At 45.0% G+C, this 21145-nt stretch overlaps 2 protein-coding genes and 1 pseudogene across 2 annotated transcripts; all 3 read right to left on the bottom strand.

The window, feature by feature from the left end:
• Positions 1 to 375: 375 nt before the first annotated feature.
• Positions 376 to 2043, bottom strand: LOC109380151 (40S ribosomal protein S3a-like; annotated as a pseudogene).
• Positions 2044 to 4013: 1970 nt separating this feature from the next.
• FAM220A (family with sequence similarity 220 member A) lies at positions 4014 to 5775 on the bottom strand. The gene has a single exon (XM_019637403.1). It carries the CDS (start codon positions 5751 to 5753, stop codon positions 4965 to 4967), a length of 789 nt encoding a protein of 262 aa, XP_019492948.1. The 5' UTR covers positions 5754 to 5775; the 3' UTR covers positions 4014 to 4964.
• Positions 5745 to 17956, bottom strand: SMIM10L3 (small integral membrane protein 10 like 3). The gene is made up of 2 exons (XM_019637404.1): positions 17488 to 17956; positions 5745 to 5833 (listed from the first exon to the last, which is right to left on the bottom strand). Exons 1-2 carry the CDS (start codon positions 17671 to 17673, stop codon positions 5813 to 5815), a joined length of 207 nt encoding a protein of 68 aa, XP_019492949.1. The 5' UTR covers positions 17674 to 17956; the 3' UTR covers positions 5745 to 5812.
• Between the last annotated feature and the right edge of the window lie 3189 nt (positions 17957 to 21145).

The raw sequence follows: 21145 nt of genomic DNA, 5'->3' as shown, positions 1-21145 counted from the left end.
CACATACAGAACAAAGTACCTGCATTGAAAATACACCAGCTCCCCTCTTTTCTCAGATCACCCTCCTACAATAGGATTTTCTGAACAGGTGTGGGTCCTTGTCAAGTCTTGGGAAAGGGGAGTGGTAGTGACAAGAAACAGTGCTATGTCCTAGGTATGATATCCCTTTGCACGTCCGACAAAGAACTAGACTTTCCAAGGCATGTGAGGACTCAGCTGAGAAGAGGCAGCTATGCAACTGGGATAGTTAATTTTATATCAACATGACTGGGCTAAGGGATGCCCAGATAGCTGGTAAAACACAATTTCTAGGTGTGAATGTATGTTTCCGGAAGAGATAAGCATTTGAATCAGTCCTTTGAATACAGATTGCCCTCACCAATGCTGGTAGACATCATCCAATCCTTTGCGGGTCTGATGGTACAAAAAGGCGGAGAATGGGCGAATTTGCTCACTCTTTGCTTGATCTGGGAGGCCCATCTTCCCGTCCTTGGACACTGGCACTCCTGGTCCTCAGACCAAATTGTACCAACTTTCCTGGTTGTCCAGTTTGCTGATGGCAGGCAGACGGTGGGATTTCTCAGCCTCCGTGATCATGTGAGCCAATTCCTGTAACACATCTCGTCAGATCTATGTGTATATGTGTATACACCGACTGGTTCTATCTGGAGAATCCTAACATAGCAACTTAAGTCAAAGGAACCTAGAGACATGCTCCTTTCACCAAGTCTTAAATGAGCAGCAGTGCTAAATGCTTGTAAACTTAAGGATAATAGAAGATAAGCTTCAAGACTTAGAAAATAGAGCCTATTTCCCAATTTCCCAATTACTCATTCATTTTCTGATAACGGAAACAGAACTCTTAGTAGGCAAACAGGGGAAGGAAAAATAGGTTAAATCCACTGCCCTAAAAAAACTAAAATCATTAAGCAGTTCATTGGAGAATTCCAGTTAATAACAGTGGTGAGGCGCAGCTACCCTAGAAAAAGTCCTTAATACTTATGTACCAAAAAATCTTTAAAAATTAACTGTAAAGAGCTACTCAAAATACAAGCAGAGCAGAATTGCCTGTTCCTGCGCGCCTGAATAACTTACCCGTTTAGAAGAAAGCACAGCGCTCCAGGACTCCTCAGACCACCTGTCGCGCAATGCAGATGGGGTGCACATCTGGCACAGCGGGGCTGCCCCACACCCTCCCAACTCAACCCAAACATTTCCTCCCCCCAATAGGATTTTATACTTGTCACCATGAAACGTCTGAATTTTAAGGAACCTTGGACCGGGGGCGCTCATACCCATCAGCTTGTTCAACGTGAGCCCCCGTCTCATCCCCAGGAGCTTTCCCAGAGCTGCTACCTTCACCATGAAGCTCCAGGAGCTTTCCCAGTTCAAACCTGGGCTTCTTCAGCATTTTGACTTTTCTAACAAAGGCATCATGGAACGGATAAACAGCCTGGCAAGGCTTTTCCATGCCTGTGCAAGGCTATCTGGAATCAATGTATTGACCACTTCTTTCATTTCTCTGCACCTCTCGGGTCATGATCTCCGTCATCTTCTTCCGGATTTGGCGGACTTGCTGATGCTAAGCATAAGAGGTCTTTCGAATCTGATTGTTGTGCATTTTAGTAAAACCAACACGGAACAGACGAAGCAAATAACCATCGGTAGTCTTGACATCAATGTGAGCTTCAATCACGGTCTGCCATTCTTTGACCATGGAGCACATTTTGTCACAGGTAAGGTCCATGCCATGGAAGTTAGGCAGTTTTTGCCCTGGACATCCTCAGTCATTTGCTTCAGTTTTCTAAATGCAACTTCATCATTCTGCTGATCAGCTAGGTTCACTTCAGAAACACTTGAGACCATCAGCTGTGACTTTGGTTCCTTGAGCTCTAGTGACTAGGCTTTTCCCAATATTTCTTATTCTGAACATAGCTGGACTTTCACATCATACCAATCTTTCTCAGAAAATGGGTCAACCACTTTCTTCTTGGCTCCCTTCTTGCCACCTTTCATAAGGCGCTTGTTCTTGCCAACTGCCATGGGGCTGCTCAGAGAGCCAACAGGCCAAATGCTTTTGATAAACATCTAGATATTTCAGAATAAAGCAAGATCATTTCCTTCAGGAAAAAGAAGTTTATCTTGTCAAGATCACCTTTCCTAAACTGCAAGCCCCTTTGCAAACAATTTTTCTAGTTAAATTTCAGTCTTGCAAATATACAACTCATTGAAAAGTTTTCAGTGCAAATTAAACATGACCTTTGAATTGATCTATTGTTTTGATAAACTCGATAGCACATCTCTTCTTCTTTGTGAAATTATGGTGCAGCTGACCCTTAAACAACACCGGTTTAAACTGTGCGGGCCCACCCATACGTGGAATTTTTTTCAAAAAGTATAGTTGGCCCTCTGTATCCCTGGGCTTCCCATCCATAGATTCAACCAACAGCAGATAGAAAACAGGATTTTCGAGCCCAGGTTGGGAACCTGTGGATGCGGAGGGCTGACTGATGTGCTATTCTGTTATTTTATATAAGGGGCTTGAGCATCTGCGGGGGGTGGGGGCCCTGGAACAAATACCCCACAATATCAGCAATTATAGTCAAGTTTTGGGGGAGTCAAGTTATATGTGGATTTTCGACTACACAGGGGGTGCAACCCTAACCCCCATGTTGTTCAAGGATCAATTATATAGTAAATAAGACTACACAAATTTTAGAATACATAGGGATTTACACCAAGCTCCAAAATACATCTTGATTCTTATTTATAAAATCAATAATCATATAAGAATGATCTACTTAAATGCAAGTTTCTTAATTTTTTATTCTCTGGAAGCTTGCAACTTCATAATTGCTTCAAGACCGCAACACTCATTCCAATGCCAAAAAAAAAAAAGTTATGATTTCCAAATGTGAATAACCAAGCCCAAGATTTTGTTTCTAAATATAAAATGATTATGCTATTCAGTCCTTAAGAGCAGAATCCATAAAGGCAAAAGAAGAAAACGCATATAAAGTTAAAAACTTTTAAAACAAGTTTCCCTTAGTTTTCACTGCCAAAATGATACATCCTAAAATATTTCAAATGAGTGTTTCCTTTTATAATTCAACCATAGAAAGTTAATTTAGCCAAAATCTCTTATTTCTGTATTAATTACCTCAAAAATAAAAATTTTTACAGAAGGCCTCATTTTGCAAAGTCATGAAACTTTACGTAGTACATTTATCATCACCTCTCCACCCTACAACATTCCAGAGGAGAGGCCATCTACAGACAGGAAGTGGATGCAACTCAGCATCAAAGGGGAAAATTTCAGAAAGTACATGTGTACTAAGAAACTACTGTGAAGAAAAAAGTTATCATGAATTTTTCCCCAAAGCTGCTTTTAAAAAAGCACACCTTATTCTAATACAACCACACGAAAAAATTTTCAAATTTATTAATTTAGCATTTGATGACAAGTAGGAATTCCATCTCTTTTCTTTGCAATTGGTTGAAAATTTATATACGTACTTGTAATTTATAAAACAAAGGAGGCAAAACATTTCATGGGTCATGGAAATTTCGATTGCAAAGAAACAGACTTAGTTTAAAACAATAAAAAGGGGAGCGGGGGAAGAAAGATTGACCAGAAAACAGTTCCCGCTTTGAAACACTGGAAAGTGTCCTCATCTCATTTCACAATCCATCAGTGACCCCAGATGGAGTATCACTAACCAGAGCTTTAATTGCTCAATCAAGACAGTGTCCTTTTAGCAGGGGCTGGCAATGGTTTCTTTCACAAGGACACCTACTTTGGGACTCTCTGAGCTCCACCCCAAAGGACCATAGTACACTATTTCGTTACACCCCAGGAGGACAGTGAGAGTTAAGTTCCGACCTAGCTTTACATTTTGTTTTTCAAGCTCCTGCTTCCCGTGTCCTAAGTCAGCAACCTACTTTGACTGGAGCTCAAAGACCTCTAAGCATTAGGAAGGCTGCATAAATAAAAAGTCAAGAGGAACCAACACTACAACACAGAGAAGACATTTATTATGGCAAAGAACAAATTTTATTTTTCATTTTCCTGAAACACTAAAATAGCACACAGCATAGGAATTTAGCACACGATATAAACTGATATAGGCAATCCATAATCCCGAAAATGGTTGTCTTACTTTGGGACTCCTTAAAAACTTACTCTCTTAAGTGACCTTTATGCAAAGTTATCAACAAACAACCAAAGGAGTTGTCTCAGAAAAATCTCAGTGTAAGAGCTACCTCAACTCCCAGAAACTGGGTACCTTCTATCAGGGAAAAACTTGATTGGCCTCTCTGAGCTACAGCACTCTCACCTGCACTATTTCAAGTAACACTGCTAGGATCCCTTGTTTGAGAAAGGTTTATTCTACAAATGGGTTTAATATTGCAACTCTCACCATAGGGCCTCCATCAACATTGCGTTTCAAGGGGAAGGAAAGGGATGTGAGAAAAGGAATACAATTTTGATGCAAACCAAAATCATTCTACAAAATGCAGAAATGGTAACAGCTCAGCATCAACTCAGCAAGGCTTGGAGGAGTAGAGAGGGGCTTTTACAAATACCCACTTCCGTGAGATGAGCAGACAACCTGTGGACAGGACCCCTGCGGACAGGACCCGGGACAGCAGCCCTTTCACATGGGTGTTGGTGCATCGAGGACTTTCGGTTCTAATCTGGTATTTACACAGGATATAATGTTCTCTTGAAGTGGTTTCCCAATCCTGAATGTCTTTCCAGCACAATTGAAAACGTGCCTCCAGATTTCCTCCTGCACCAACCAGCCTCCCATGAGTTTAAATTCCACTAGTTTGTCTGGTCATGCAAACTAAAGCGGGAACTTCACACACAGCTGCACTGTTTGCATCCAGACTTAATGGAAAGAAGTCATTCTAAGACAATTGAAAATTAATCTCACTACTTTTACTGTTCAGCTTGTACCTTAACTATGGCATATAGGCTTTGCTACTTCAAAAGCTTGTAGAGCCAGTGACCGCAGTGTTCTCCGCAGATGGTTTGAGGTACTTTTGACACCTGGTAGCACTTTCTTGTATTCTGTTTGCTCTGAAAGCATGGGCTCTGAATGGCCAGGGGACACACATTCTGCCTCGTCACTTGGAGAAGCTTCAGGACACAGGTGCAGCAGTGTACCCAGGACCGAATGCAGGCAATCGGGTTCCAACTCAGAGCCTTGCCCCTCAAGAAAAGCACTTGGTGGTTCATCCTCAGCGATTCCCATTTCTGACTGTTTCTGACGGCATCGTGGCCCTGACCCCCGAGGCTCTCCTTCGCAGCACTGTCCTCTGTGGCTGTCAGTGGCCCCGGGCCCTCCTGCCAGCCAGGCCCTCCGCAGGGTTTCCTGGATACCACAGGAAACCTCAGCAAAACGTTCTTCTATAGGAGCAAAGAACAGATCCACGGTCTGGCTCCGAGCCGCTGTGGAGGTGGAATTTCTTCTGACTGATTCTTTCAAATATGGAAACGCTTTGTCACCAGCGTGAAGCAACAGGCTGACCTCCCTCAGATCATTTTTCATTTCCAATGATACCGTCTGGTTTTGTGCATTTCCACTTTCATCAACCACAGGCTTCTTCACCCGGCAAGATGCACCTGACGGGCGAGGGCTCTCCTTCTGTGCTCTGTTAAGTCTGCACAGCAGTTTGTCCGAGTGGTCGCCCTCTCCTTTCCCTTTGGCGAGGCAGGTGCGGGGTGTCCCTCTTCCGTCCCTCATGCTGTGTTCTCTGACGCACTGGGCCTCAGGACACGCCTTTGTCAGTTGGCAGAAGGTCTTCAATGGATCTCAATATGAACCTAGAAAAGATAACGGAATTAAAGCGCTATAATGAAGAAGAGTCTGAGGGAAGCTACACACACCAGAGGGTGAAGGTCTCTTTCAGTCTCTCGTACCAAGGAGCACTACATTTGGACAAAAAACAGGATGGCAACCTACCAATTAGAGGTCACAACAAAAAGAATGGTACTTTATTAATGCAGATGCCTAAAAATACTTAAAAATAAGAAACATACATTCTTAGGCTTTGTACTTTTCACAGCAATATCGTTATTTGCATAGGTTCAATAAAAATCTGTCCTCTCTTTAACCAAGATATAATTGGATGAGTCGATGATGCAACCAAGGCCTGACTTGACTTATGGATCCAGTGTCTACAAAGCCCTCCCAGGAAAGCCAGCCTGAAGGGGTTCTGTCGTACAAGACCCCAGCCCCAAGGTGAAGGGGGATCACGCGCTGGCAGGTCAGGAGCCGCAGCAAATTCTGGAGCCTGGAAAAGAGAAGACTCCATCTGAACTTGTAGGCCCTGCGAGTAAAAACATGGTGCAGAAAGCTTCTCGGGCTTGCTTCCCCACTCTCAGATTATCAAATACTAGAGGCTTTTATAAACCCAATCTGAGGGTTCGCATGAAAACTTCCGGACAGAGGCTGATGTGTGACCCCAGCAGCTGTCCGAGAGCAAACTCCAGGTGGCCTATCGGTTAAGTCGCTGCCCTCACTAAACCTAAAAGAAGAGCCTTTTTCTGTGTGACCAGGAGTAACCTTGCTTTGACGTTATGATTCCCCAGAGGGGAAGATGCCAGACAAGATTACTGGGTGTGCTGTCTAGTGCACCCTTTGGCTCATCTACTTTCACGGGGTCCCGCGCCTTGTCTTCCAGCTGCTTTACAACTCCCTAAGTTGTAGGAAACTTAAAGAGGGAAGCAAATGATTTCTTTTCCAAAGAAATGAAAATCAATTTTGTCTGGAGGGATGCAACTGATTATTGGTCTGTGGATATTGACCAGTTTTACGTCTATTTGTAAATTCACTTTAGCATCCCTGAATACATGTGTGTTTTGCCTAAATTCTCCTTTAAAATGATTATAACATCTTACTAGTTCCCTCATTAATTGACAAGTTAAGAAAAATTTTGACACGTATTCCTTTAAAAAATAACCACAACCCCAGAACCTTAATAGATGAAAAGTAAAGAGATGTATAAATCATATTCAGTAATTTTTCTAAGAGGCTAGTAGGCTAAGGAGCAGACACCTAACCCAAATGCAATAACTACGGGAAAGGAGGGAGGAAGTGTGTGAGGTGGACGCCGGGTGGAGAGAGCTGCAGCTATGTCATCTCCCACAGTAAGACAAGGACAAAGCCTACAAGCAAAGTGTCAAGAAGCAAGAACACAATCACGCAATTCAGAGAGAAGTCAGCGCTGAAAGAAGCAGCTGCGGCTGAAAGCGGCTGGCTGTGGGATGGAGAGATGAGGCCAGAAGCTGCTTTCTCTTAACTCATCTTGTGGAGCTAGGTATGACTGCGTAAGTGTGTTAAATTTTTCAGAAATGTAAAGAGTACACCACAAAGAAAACAAAGCAAGTAAGTCTTATTGGGGGCTGGAGCTGAGGATGGGAGCCAACCAGAGGACAACAAGGAGGCATGGCCACCAGCACCAGGAGCTTGGGCTTCAGTTGGCAGGTGATGGAGAGACACCGAGGAATTTCCAGCCAGGAGATGTTGCTAGGTTTGCATTTTCAATTAATTACGCGGGCTGCAGTGCGCTGGCCAGACTGGAAGAAAAGCACATTAGGCCTATTAGGAGGCTACGCCAATCGTGCAGGAAAGAGGGCATTAGGCAAAGAGGAGAGAGTTTTTTTAAAGATGGTGACTGACTAGATGTAGAAGAGGGTGATATGGCCCATCGGTTTCTTCTGACTTTCAATTCCGGGTAATGAAGGTGTCTGAAAATGGGGAGGAGTTCATCAGGACACACCGAACTCAAGAAGAGTCAGAGCTGGAGGCCTCCATTCAGGAGTCGCCAGCTTTGGGAGGTAGATGCAATGGCAGCCCCGGTATAACACGCAGAGAGAGAAGACATACACAGTCAGGTGCAGAAGGCCAGGATCTCTGAGACCTAAAGACCAGATGGACAAACGGCTACCAACCACCAGGGAGAAAGAATCAGTGTCGTAGACGCCGACTACGAAGAGCGCTTCAAAAAGAGGGGGTTAGGGCCGGCTGAGCGGCGCATTAGTTAAGAGTTGGCTTGGGACACCAGCTCTGAGCAGCAGGGCCCCGGTTCAGATCCCACATGAGGGCCAGTGACACTGCGCCCTCTACAGCTAAGATGATGAACAACAGCTCGACCTGGAGCTGGGCTGCCGTGAGTCGCCGGTGATGGTGTAGGCTGCTGGGCTGTCGTGAGCTACCCTGAGTGGCCGGCAGCCGGCAGCCGGCGTGAGCTGCCGTGAGCCACTGTGAGCAGCCATCCAATGGCTGGCGACCGATCTGCCTCACCCGGGAAGAGTACAATGATCATAATACCAACATGGGCCAGTGCAGCGACGTCCTCCACAACTAGACTGAGGAACAAAAGGACAGCAACTTGGGGCCGGCCGAGTGGCGCGATGGTTGGGAGCTGGTTTGGGACGCCAGAGGGCCCCGGTTTGGATCTCACATATGAGGGCTAGTGACACTGCCCTCTACAGCTAAGGTGCTGAACAACAGCTCGACCTGGAGCTGGGCTGCCCTGAGTCGCCAGTGACGGCATAGGCTGCAGCCCCTGTGGCACTGGGTTGCCATGGGCTACCGTGTGTAGCTGGCAGCCAGCGTGAGCGGCCAGCAGCCACAGTGAGCGGCCGTCCAGATGCAGGTGACTGATCTGCCTCGCCCGGGAAGGGCGCTGTGATGGTGCCAGCTTGGGCCAGTGAGGCAGCGTCCTCCACAACTAGACTGAGGAGCAGGAGGACAGCAGCTTGTCTGTTTCCCTTCCCCCAATTCCCCAGCGCTGTTCCCATCTCCCCAATTCCCCAATAAAAAAATCTTTAAAAAAAAAAGGACAGCAACTTGTCTGTTCCCCTTCCCCGATTCCCCAACACTGTTCCCTCCTCCAATTCCCCAATAAAATCTTAAAAAAAAAAAAAAGGGATTAGAAGTGTTTCTTGCACAAACAACGTGGTTACAGGTAAATGCTGAAAAACTACTCACAACCTTCTGTCCAGCAGTCATTACATGGGGTGACCCCACCTCAAGGAGCACGGGAGAGTATCAGGACAGCTCAGCCAGGTTCATTTCTATCTCATCCCCCTTTTAACTTTTTCTGTTTCATAAAATATACCGCGTTTTGGTAGAGCAAAATATACACTTTATAAATAAGTATGTATCTGTGGGGCATGCTCAAAACTTTTTATTGACAGAAGTGTGACGAATACTCTATATAACAACTGATAAAAATATATTTGACCAGTGTAAACCAATATACAAATGTAAGGTGTCATTTTTTAACTGAGATATAAATGACACAGCATATTAGTTTCAGGTGTACGTACGTATTCAGCATCTGTATACATTGCAAAATGATCACAAGTCAACATCCATCATCACGCATAGTCACGATTATTTTTTTCTTGTGATGAGAACTTTTAAGAGGTGCAATTCTTCTAAGTGTGAATTTCGGCTAAAATCCAAAACAATACTTTCAAAGTTCACCAAGTCAAATATAATTAACTTCTCTTGACAGTTCTCTCAAATTAACTCTCCAAACCATATTATTTCAAACCTTACATTTATTTTATTGATTTGAAAGGTACTAAGAATGAACATTTTCCTGAAATGGAAGTATTCCCAAATACATTTTTAATACATACTAAAATAGGTTTAAAAAAAAAACTTAAGAAAAACAGGTCATTTAATATGGGCCAAGTCTTAAGAAAATTAGTTGCTAACCACTTTTGTTATGTCCTTGTACAAGGACTTGGTACTGTTCAGAAAGCTGAAGTATTCCCAAAATTGTATTAAAATATCTTAAATAAGGCACCATTAATGGGCTCAGTAAAGTAATCATGTATGTAATGATGGAATAAACTATTTGCTGAAGAGCTTCCAGTTTTTTAGTAAATTCCGTTGTAAACCGTGCATTTAATTGTCTGAACAAAAATACTGTAGCAGGTCAGTGAAAACATTTTGTCTGAGCCCTCAACTAGCCAGCTCTTCTGGTTAATTAGACTGGTACACACATTACTGATATTTTGAGAGTCAGACATAAATTTCATATAATTTCTAAACATGTAACCCATTTGTGAAATATTTTTTGTAGTTTATTCTCACTACACTACATATATATTGGCACATTATATTGTACAATACAAAATGAAGTATACATAATTACATAATTAACTCTCCTTGGCCCCAGCTATGTAATCATCTCCCACCCGTGTTAAGTCTACAAAATAATCAGCAGCATAAATTATGGCAAACAAACTTATCCACTAAAACTGACAGCACTAGAATAAAGGAAGGAGTCTATTTTGAAGTTCAAGACAGTATGATTCAGGCAAAATAAAGTGCAGTACTGCAGTCCCTCACCTCCCCGCCCCCCCCCCAAAAGATGGCAAAGGTTGAAACCAGGAGCATAGAGGCCAGATGTGCGCGGAGAACGAGGTTGTCTGGGTGTGCCCAAGATCCTGGTACAGACATGAGGAGTCACCTTCCACACAAATCCCTGCCTGCCAGAGGCAGCTGACCTGCTGTGTGACAATGGGCCTGACCCACTTCGGCAGCTGCTGCCCTCTTGGACTGCTGTCACCTCACCTTCCCTAACCTGAGCTATTAATGGCCTCAGGGACCTGATGGTCTGGATACCACCGCTCTGTAAACTAAAAATATCCTGGCCTCGATGCTTCTGAAAGCCAGCTGGCAACGCTACTCCCAAGGGGACTGGGAAGAGACACGGCTACACAATGTCGCAATGACAATGGCTTGGAGCAAGGTCCTGCCATACAATGGCTCACAGGCACACTCCACGGCCATCCTGGCTCCCCCGCTTTGAGCTGTGGACATTAGTACACCTTCACACTGCTGTGCTGGTGATGGGACCCAGGACCGGGCCGAAGCAAATTGCTACCCAGCCTAGAGAACCAACAATAGGAAGGACTCAGTCCTCTCCACAGTAAGCTGAGTCATAACCACAGGAAACAGACCAACAGTCCCGAGTTCCTGTCACTAATCACCCAGCGCATCCAAATCACACCTGTCCTTAAAAAACCAGCTGTGCAGCTCCCGGGAGCCACCACCCTGAGGCCTCCTTCCGTCACCTGGACACAAAGGTACTGAGGGCCGGGCGATGCCCTGTCCCAGGTGGGGACCTCAGGCAATCAATCCTCTTCTCAGGATGTTGTGAGGACTCAAAGTATGAAAGGGCCTAGCAGCTTTTCTGACCAGCATCCCGTGGACAGCTAAGTAACAGCAACTTTTATCATTATCCTCATCAAGGGCACTTTAGGGAACAAATGACAGGACGCTGCTGAAAGCAGGGGACACACAAGTGACCGCTGGATGGCAATATGGAAGCGGCCTAAACACAGAGCAGCACATTTTGGGGCAGGGTGGGGTGGGGTGGACAGAGGCCGAGGCCCAGGCTGCAGCGGCTGAGGAGTGGGGAGCAGCCAGAGGCACCCCCACATCGCAGGAGGAAGCACAATGCAACCTCAGTGGAGGGCAAGCTGGCAGTAACATTTACAAATGTGAATAACCTTCCAGTTGGGAGTCTACTCCTGTGATTTCTTGGCTACAGTTCAGTCAGCAAGTGTTCACTGGGCCCCTACCAAAGCCAGGGGCTGGGGCAGGGGCTGGTTTTCGGACCAGATAGACAAACCAGGCTCTGTCTCCTTAAAGCTTGCTTTCCAGTGAACACACATACAAGGACAAAAGTGTCACACGCACAAAGTTTTTCACTGCGGAGCTGTTTGGAGAAAGGTCAGTTTGGGTCCTTATCTCACATCAGGATAAGCTCCAAACACATCATTTTTAAAATAAAAAATGAGGTAATAGCACCAGAATAAAATACGGGTGAATTCCTTACATCTATCCTTAGAGTTGGGAAGGCCTTTCTAATGACAACAAAACCCAAAAGTCAAAAAACACTGTTACAGTTGACTACATAAAAATAAACGTCAGTATGGCAGAAGTGCACCATAGCAAAGCCAACGCATAATAACAAACTAGAGGCTATCTGCGCCCTGCAGAGCTGAGACAGGGAGTGGGCGTGGCCACTGGACCGGGAGGAGGGTCATTCCATGGCTGCCATGAGGCCGGTGGTACTGGGTGAGCTGGGTCTGAGCTCGTCCTCATGGTGACTTGTCAGGTCCTCACCATAGGTGGTGGTCTGGCTGCCCATGAACATGTTCCACGTTGCCCATCTTTTCATGAGTTTACTGGTCATTTGTATATCTTCTTTGGAGAAATGTCTTTTCAAGTCCTTTGCTAATTTTTGGATTAGTTTGTTTTTGTTGTTTAGTTGTAAGAGTTCTTTATATATTCTGGATACTAATCCTTATCAGATATATGATTTGCAAATACTTACTCCCATTCTGTGAGTTGTCTTTTTTACTCTCTTGATAGTGTCCTTTGATACACAAGTTTTAAATTTTGATAAAATCTAATTTGTCTACATTTTCTTTGTTGCTTGTGCTTTTGGCAAGAAAACACTGCTAAATTCAATATTTTCCCCTATGATTTCTTCTAAGAGTTTTACAGTTTTAGCTCTTATGTATAGGTCTTTGATCCATTTTGAGTTAGTTTTTATATATGGCATATAGTTAGGGTACATCTTCATTCTTTTGCATGGCAAATTGATTCATTTTTATTGGATCTCACAAAGCTATTATTAGGAGGTGCTATGGTCTAAATAGTTGTGTTCCCCCCCAAAATTCATATGCTGAAACCCTAACTCCGAAGATGATGATATTAGAAGGTGAGGCCTCTGGGAGGTGCTTACGTCATGAGTGGAGCCCTCATGAATGGGATGAGTGTTCTTATAAAAGAGATCCCAGAGAGCCCCCAGCCCCTTCCCCCATATGAGAACAGTGAGAAGGCGCGGGCTATGAACCAGCAGGGCCCTCACGAGACCCTGACCATGCTGGCGCCTTGATCTTGGACTTCTTAGTCTCCAGAACTATGAAAAATAAATGTTTGTTTATGAGTCCTGCAGTCTGTGGAAGTGAAAAACATGGTCTTTCTCCACAGATGGTTTGAGAAGCATACCTGCTCCCTCCTGCGTTAAGACTGCTCCAGGAACGCTCCCCCACGCCCAAGTATGGACAAGCACATTTATGACAAAACTTTTAAATGGGAAAATACTACACAGATGGTTTACAAACTTACTTTTCTTTATATATGGTGGATCTCTTTGAACATTAGTACACATAGATCTAACTCATACACTTCACTATCTGCTTGAACCATTATATGGTTATTTGTAAGGCTTTAAAAACTTGAGTCAAGGATACAGGTGTTCACTGTACTATTCTTTCAAATTTTGTATAGGTTGAAAATTTTTCAGAAGTTTATGAAACATGATTAAAGCATTCACTTGAAAGACAAAAAAGATTCCGTAGTATGTCTATGTTTCCTATGTTTGCTATTTATCATCACAAAGTATACAGTTGTTCATTATCTCAGAAGCCAGAACAGACTCGGTTTACCCGAGCTCATGCTTCTGACGTGACCAATTAAGCTTTTACAAAGCTTACAAGCTTTTCTCACGTTTTCTTAATAGTCTATCATTTCCCCAAGTCTCTTCTGGGAACCTGCTGTAAATCAAGCAACAGAGTAAAACTCATTTGAAGCTGCAGTTGATCCTGGGACTAGGATTTTGGGGTCTTTGCTACTTTTTGAAGTTCTTCAGACCTAAGTAAGATAATTTCATCAAAGCCAAAGTTCTTCCGGTGCCTACAAGACACCACGTGAGCTGCCCCTAAACCTCTCAGTCTGACTCTCCTGTTACCTTCCCCTCACTGACCAGCCTCCTTCCTGTTGTCCCGGACACACAAAGCTAGCACAGCTGTAGGGCCTTCTCTGTGCAAAGCGAAATACTCTTCTAACCCAGACATCTCTGAAGCTAAAGCCCCCACTTCCTACAAGGTTTTGCTCAAATGCCATCTAATCAATGAGGTCCACTCTGATTGCTCTATTTAGCAGGCAACCAGCTGCCCCATCCCTACCTGCCTTCCTGAGCTCTTTTTACCTCATTGGAATGAATGAATACATTTTCAAGTGATAGGTGAACACTGAAACATACAGAGCTGTGGATTTAGAAAGTCACTCAGAAAAAGACTATAAAGGAGCAGCTGGAAACAAATGAGAGGGGCCGCAGAGAGGGAGGGGCCGAAGGCAGGTCTCAAGCCTGGTCAACACAGGGCAGTGTGGCAGCGCAGGAAGACAATAAAGACACTGCTCAGTTTCACGACTGTCATCAATCTTCACAATGTCTTCTTTTCTCCAACTGTTCTTTTTTAGGCCTTCTCTTTTAATAGTTATAAGAATCTGGGTGACCTGGGACTGAAATACTTGACTCTTCCGACAGGCCACATAATTGAGAAGGTGTACGTATAACTTTTAATTATAATAGGTTCTCAGCACAATTTTTCATCTTGCTTTTACTACATTTAGTATTTGGCATGGATTCTCATTTTTTTTTATTGCCATGTATTTCAAATTCTGTATAAGTAGGATGCTAATGACCCTAGAGTAAGGCTTTTTTGCAAAGAGTATTTTAAAATCATAACACTTTCTAGTTTACAAAGTTCTTTTGTATCTATTTTCTCATTTAATCATCTTTCATATAAAAGAGATATCAACTTCCTTAGAATGTCTTGCTGCCCGACACATGATTTGGGGGTTCTAGGTAAACATGAGGGAAATGGAGTCCTTGCGAAACAGATTCCAGCACCCCTGCGATGGAGAGGATGGGCAGTGTTCTCAGTCAAAAGAATGTGGTGAGCGGGGCCGTCCCCTTTACTCAGATTCTATTTCCTATTGCACTTGCCCTCATCAGAGGCCAGAATAATTAAAGCCTCACATCGGGTAAGTTAGTGATTGTCCACAAATGAACAGAAACTCTAAACCTGCAGGGAAGTTGAAAGTAGCAGATATAAATATTAAAGAAGAGATACCCCACTCGCACCCTGTCCCCTTCAGCACGTGAAATGGCAGCTGCTGCACTTGATCAAGCCCAAGGTCAAACCTAAAATCCTCGTGTAGTCCTTAGACAGCCCTCCCCCAAGGAACCTGGTGATCACCCGATCTGTGTTCCCCCATCCCACTCACCCCTGAGCTGACTACAAAAGCCCACGATCTACCAGAGCATTCCGCCCCCGCCAGTCTCTAAAAGCTGTGCTGTACATGGACTATTTACTTGGCATCAAGTCCACCAAGTCATCCATTCTGGGCTTTTGGGATTGGGGCACCTAGCTCTCCTGACTGCCCACATCACTTATTCCGGATCCAATTTCCCTCCTTCAAGATGCACCTACCCTCAGTCATTACAGTACAGATTCTGTTATGAAATTAGTATTTGAATAACCTTTCCAGAGATGATCTCACTGCCCTACAAACAACTGAGGGATTTGGAGCCCTTTATTCCTTATAGCATATGAAACAAACAAGCCTTCAGGCACTCCTGCAATGAAGAGAGCAGGTCAAACATCATACCCATGTGGTGATCACAGAAGTTCTCTGTGAAGTAAGAGCTGTGGTGGGAGAATGCACCAGCATTCAAACAGCCAGGGAAGAGCAATCAAGGTGGAAAGAACCATGTGTGCAGGGCCCAGAGGCAAGAAGGGGCTTGGCACATGCGGAATAGACAGGAAACTGTGAAAAAGAACAGTAAGCAAGGAGCAAGCCGGGTGAGAGGTTAGGAAGGTGGACTCAGATTCGCAAGGTAAGGATGTGTGTACTGCATTCTGTATGCAATGAGAGCTTTGGGTTTTGTTTCTCTAGCTGCCCGGTGGAGAACAGGTGGAGGCTACTGCAATAACCCAGGAAAGTGATTATGATAGCCTGGACTAGGCGGGTGGTCATAAACACAAGTGGACATATAAGAAAGGTAATTTTTTTTAATAGTACAAAACTGATTTTCAAACATGATGTACTAAATTTTCTCTTACAGTCATTCTTGTGATTTCATAAATGACTACAAGTTATTAATGTAATTCTAGAACAAGAGTTTCCAAAGTGGGAGCTTGGGGGTCAAAATATAGCCTACAGACACATTTTATTTTGCCCATGAAGTTTTGTTTTGTTTTTAAATTTGTGTTAATTTGATATCTAAAAATCAGGATTTCCAATTTCTTTTGGAAATCATTAGATCTGGCAAACAACAAAAAGCAATTGGCTGGACAGCTTTCTGGTACCCAAGTCCCCACACCCAGCACCTTTTACTCATTTACACCACCTGCTGGAAAGATATTCGTGTTTTCTACTCCACTAGTCAGTCTGGTGCCATTTAAGGATGCCACAAGCTCCTGCTCACATAAAAGTATCTCAGTTTGGACCGTGAAATAGAGAGGCAGGTTCATCTCATCTCACCTTCACACAATTTTGATCAACAGCTGCTTTTAAGCTTTATGAGGCCTGCCATCACCAGTAATAGGCACCCAAAACCAGAAAGTCCAAGCAGAGGGACAATGCCATCTGAGACAAACAAACTAGAAGGAAAAAAGGACACCACCTGTGGGTCTCAGCACTGCCTGTTCCTACTGCTCAGAGCCCCTCATTCTGCACACCAGGGAACAACACAAGTACTGTGAGAATGTAAACTCCCGAAAGGGCAGGGACCGGCCCCTCATCCATCACAGTGCCCAGCACCCAGCAGGCACTCCAAGACAGGTAACTGGCACCCAAGAGGAACGTGGCACTTGGTCATCTATGACACAGCTGGAAGGAATTATTCTCAATCTGACAATTTTCCATTCCATTAGAAAAAGACATCTCTAATTCAAGAGATGCAGATATGTCCGTCATTTATAACAAAGGTGAGTCCCAAGGTGGGGGGGGGGTGTTTGGGCGGCTACTGTTTCACATCTGTTTTGTTTCAGTCCTCCGAACCTTCTGAGGCTCTACCTCTTCCGCCTCATTTTCCCCCCACCGTCACCCCCACCCCACTTCTACCCAGGCCAGGATAAATAAGACACATCTATCAGAACATTACTTAACATTAATGAATCCATGTTAAGTTTCAAGGATTTTTTCCCCCCCGAAGCTTGGTAAAGTTCGGAAACTAGAAAGTCAACCATAAAGCCACCCCCCCCACCCCCACCCCAAGCCCAATTTGTAATTTTTCTGGGCAACAATTCCTCTTCAGGGCCAGGGCCTTTCCAGCCAGTGCCAGCTTCCACCCGCCTCTCCGCGGACCCCCGCCCCGGCAGCAGGCCCTTGGCCAAGGCAGGCCGCTCCCCTCCGCCCCCTCCGCCCCGGCCTTGTTTGCAGAATGGGGATAACAATAACCTCGGCGGGTTTTTCTCCCGTGGGGTTGGAGGAGCAATGCACGGCGCTTGGCAAACACTCGGCATCCAGCTCGGCTGCTCGTGACAGCATCTTCGTCGTCCTGAAGGAGGTGGGCAGGACCGCGCTGGGCGGACCCGCACTCGGGGAGGGTCGGGGGAGCGGGGCCGGGCGGGCGCGGCTCACCCACCTGCAAGCGGACGTTGAGCATCATGGAAGCCACGATGTAGAGGTAGGGGAAGTTGATACGCAGCCGCCAGGCCAGGTCGAAGAAGATGAGCAGCGTGCGGGTCAGCCCCTTGCAGAAGACCCCATAGGAGCGGGCGGCGGCCGAGCGCGAGAGCCGGACGGCCAGGCCCGACAGAGCCGCCGCCATATAGACCCGCGCCTGCCGCCAGCCCGCCGCGCACCGACCGGCTGCGGACCCTAGCCGCCCGGCGCTCCGAAGCCCGCCCGCCCGCGCTCTAACAGGCGCCGCGTCACCCCTGGGCCTCCGCCCCGGCTGCTGGCCAGTGCTCCGCGCGCTGAGGGAGGCGGCGGCGGCGAGGCCGGCGGGCGGGCGGGCCGGCTGGCGCGGGGAGGAGAGTCCGCGCGTCACCCTAAGGGAAGCGCCGCAAAGCACCGCCTGCTCCCAGCCTCGCCGCCCGGCCTGACGTCACAATGCCCTCGCCAGCGCCTGCGCGCCCGGCCCCGGCCCCGGCCCCGCCCCTAGGTCCTGCCCCCGCCTCCCGTCACATTCTTGCAGGCGAGACGCGCATGCGTCAGCGGGTGGCTTAGGGAGGGTGGCTGATACGCTGTATACGGCCGCCCCCTAGTGGTAAGCAAGGAGAAAAAAACAAGGAAGATGAAGAGTGAGTTGGAATTGGAGAGTCGGACAACACTGAATGCACTTAACGCCGTTGCCCTGTACACTTAAAAATTATTAGAATAGTAAATTTTATGTTATGTATGTCTTACTGCAATTATAAAAAGCAACGAAGGGAGGCTTCTTGGGGCCAACGGACAAAACATTCTCCCCGTGTAGATTTGTTGTGGTCCCCAAACATATAAAGTTTAGTCTTTTAATAATTATGATATTAATTAAAGCTCCTGATGTGAAAAGTAAAAATATTGAAACTTCCAAAACTTGTGCTTTTCTGGGTTTTTTTGGGGGGGTTTCAAAAGTAAGGTTTTTACATTCCTACTTAAGCATATAGGTTTCTGTTAGATTTACATAGGGAGAAGGTAGATGCCTTCTTTTTAGTTTCAGACAAAGTATTTCATGTTATTACTTCTGCCCACCAACGAGAAAGTCTGGGAATTTGGTCTAGGTGGGACAAAATAATTTCATCGATGAAATGAAAAGCAAGTCTTAAGTCCTTTAAGAAAGCAAGAATAGAAATCAACAGTGTGAAAATGGATTTAAGTGTAAAATCTTTTGCCCCAAAATGGATTTGAAATAATAATCATTTTTAAAAGTCATTTTAAAATTCTCTACCCCTAAATGAATTCACATTCAGAATTATTTTTTTTAATCTTCATTTTATCTATAATTCAAAGAAAATCACAGAGGACATTTTATGGTATTGTCATTATGGCTATTATTTAGCATTATCATTTTTCTTTAAGTACCTACTGTATAAAAAGAATTGTACTCTTTTGATGCTCAGTCATCCTATATTGGCATGTATTTCAAGCCAAGACTATTTAAAATAGATATTTAATGGGGTTTGGCTTTTGGCTAGTTTTAATATTATTAAAACAATATTTTTCAAAGTATTTGCACAAACTATTAGTTTCTCTTACTTTTGCAGCATTATATATTGCCATATTTATCAACATTGAAAAGTTTACTTCCCTTTTTTTGTAAGCGATTTTTTCCTTTCAGTGCACAATGGATGCTATCTTTGAAGACTGCACAACACATGCTGCTGAATTATCATGGTTGTTCGAGTTATCCTTCCCAAAAGTAAAATGAACACTTCTTTATATAGTATTTAATAACATAATTTAAACATTTTAAAGGATAATCTCCAATGGAAAATTTGCCAAAAGACACAAAATCAATCAGACAATGTGTGAACAGGTTCGGAAATTAGCTACATTTATTCTTAGGCTTGTTAAGATTTTCACTGGTAGAGAATTGGCAGCCCTGTTTTATTAGAATTATGCAGAAAGACCAGATGGGCTTTGGCTCATCTGTGAGATTTATATATATATCTGCTCCCTGGTTACTCATTTCTTTGTTTCTAAATGCCACTGAGGCAATGAGGCTTTTTTTTTTAAGATTTTTATTGGGGAATTGGGGGGATAGGAACAGCGGTGGGGAATTGGGAGAAGAGGAATAGACAACTTGCTGTCGTTTTGTTCTTCAGTCTCGTTGTGGAGGACGTTGCTTCACTGGCCCAAGTTGGCACCATCATTGCGCTCTTCCCGGGCAAGGCAGATCAGTCGCCGGCTTCTGGACGGCCGCTCACTGCGGCTGCTGGCCGCTCACGCTGGCTGCTGGCTACACACGGTAGCCCATGGCAACCCATCCGCCGTCGCCGGCGACTCACGGCAGCCCAGCTCCAGGTTGAGCTGTTGTTCAGCATCTTAGCTGTGGAGGACAGTGTCACTGGCCCTCATATGTGGGGTCCGAACCGGGGCCCTCTGGCGTCCCCCAGTTCTTAACCATTGCGCCACTCGGTTGGCCCAATGAGGCATTTTTAACAAGGCTCAGACCTTTCAGGAATGAGGTTTTGAGCAAAGAAACTAACTGTGATGCTGGCCACAGGTAAGAGGATGTTAGAACGGGTAGTGAAAAGGTGAAGTGATACATGTCAGCTACAGGCTTGTGACTGTGGAAACGAGGACTCTAGATCGTGTCTACCTGCATTTCCTCGCTTGCTGTGTCATATTATTATTTTAAAATGTTTACCTCTCCATCCTCTTCCTTTTCCTCATTATTGTATGTAAAGTGAATTGATGCTTGCTACACTTCTCTTTGGTCCATTGGTTGCAAAACATTGAGATGGGACTGAAAGAAGAGGCCCTGGACTGGGAGCTATGGTTGTGCCTGGAGCTGGTTCTGTTTCTCTCCTGAGGAGAGGGTGCATGTGCTCCTGGTTCAGTGTGAGATTATGATGGTTACATTATGATGAGTGGGAATATTTAAAAATATTAAATGTGTGGAAATGTATGCATGTGAGTACCAGGCAGCCAGACGAAACATGGTGGGTGTGGCAGGACCTGATCACTGTCCTCTAGGACCCACTCTTCTCTTCCTTATGGGGTAATATAATTTTAGCAGTGTCTACATTTCCCGACCTGCACTGCAGCTTGATGTGGTCATGTGACTAAGTGCCAGCCAATGGGATATCAAGAAGTGTGGTGGCTTCTTGAAGAGACATCATCAAGAATCATCCTGGGCGCACACGCTTCTCTTTCTCCATCCTGTGCTTGGAACTTAGATGTGCTGCTGAAACTCCATCTTGGTACATGAGGAAGGAGCTGGGCCCTGAGACTTCATGGATAAGAGGAACATATTGGTCTGAATTACCTCTGGATTTTTACATGAGAGTAATAAACTCAGATCTTGTTTAAGCTCTTGTCACTTTAGGTCACTGTCATTTGCACTGAACCTAATCCTAATGAATACAGTAGATATTTTTGGTTTTGCCTGCCCAGCCACAACTTCCCATTCTTTTGGGGGGGTCTACCTCTACCCCATTCCTTGTGTTTCTAGTGGGCTGTGAGTCACTGGGTCCCTCCCTTTCTCCCCAACAAGATGGACAGGTAACAAACCATAGCAACCAGAACACCCCCTCCCTTGCCAGGAAGGGGAACCTGAGTAGAGTGGCACCCTCAGACAGGTGGGTCTAAGTTAT

The sequence above is a fragment of the Hipposideros armiger genome, unplaced genomic scaffold (assembly GCF_001890085.2).
Source record: "Hipposideros armiger isolate ML-2016 unplaced genomic scaffold, ASM189008v1 scaffold_33, whole genome shotgun sequence".
Taxonomy (NCBI): Eukaryota; Metazoa; Chordata; class Mammalia; order Chiroptera; family Hipposideridae; genus Hipposideros; species Hipposideros armiger.
This window is presented reverse-complemented; position numbering and strand designations above follow the sequence as displayed.

Bases quoted from the DNA above. Each gene is read 5' to 3' on its own strand.
- FAM220A (XM_019637403.1), bottom strand. From the start codon at position 5,753: ATGAGGGACGGAAGAGGGACACCCCGCACCTGCCTCGCCAAAGGGAAA.
- SMIM10L3 (XM_019637404.1), bottom strand. From the start codon at position 17,673: ATGGCGGCGGCTCTGTCGGGCCTGGCCGTCCGGCTCTCGCGCTCGGCC. The intron at 5,834-17,487 runs GTGGGTGAGCCG...TATCTTTTCTAG, and splicing joins TGCTCAACGTCCGCTTGCAG to GTTCATATTGAGATCCATTG.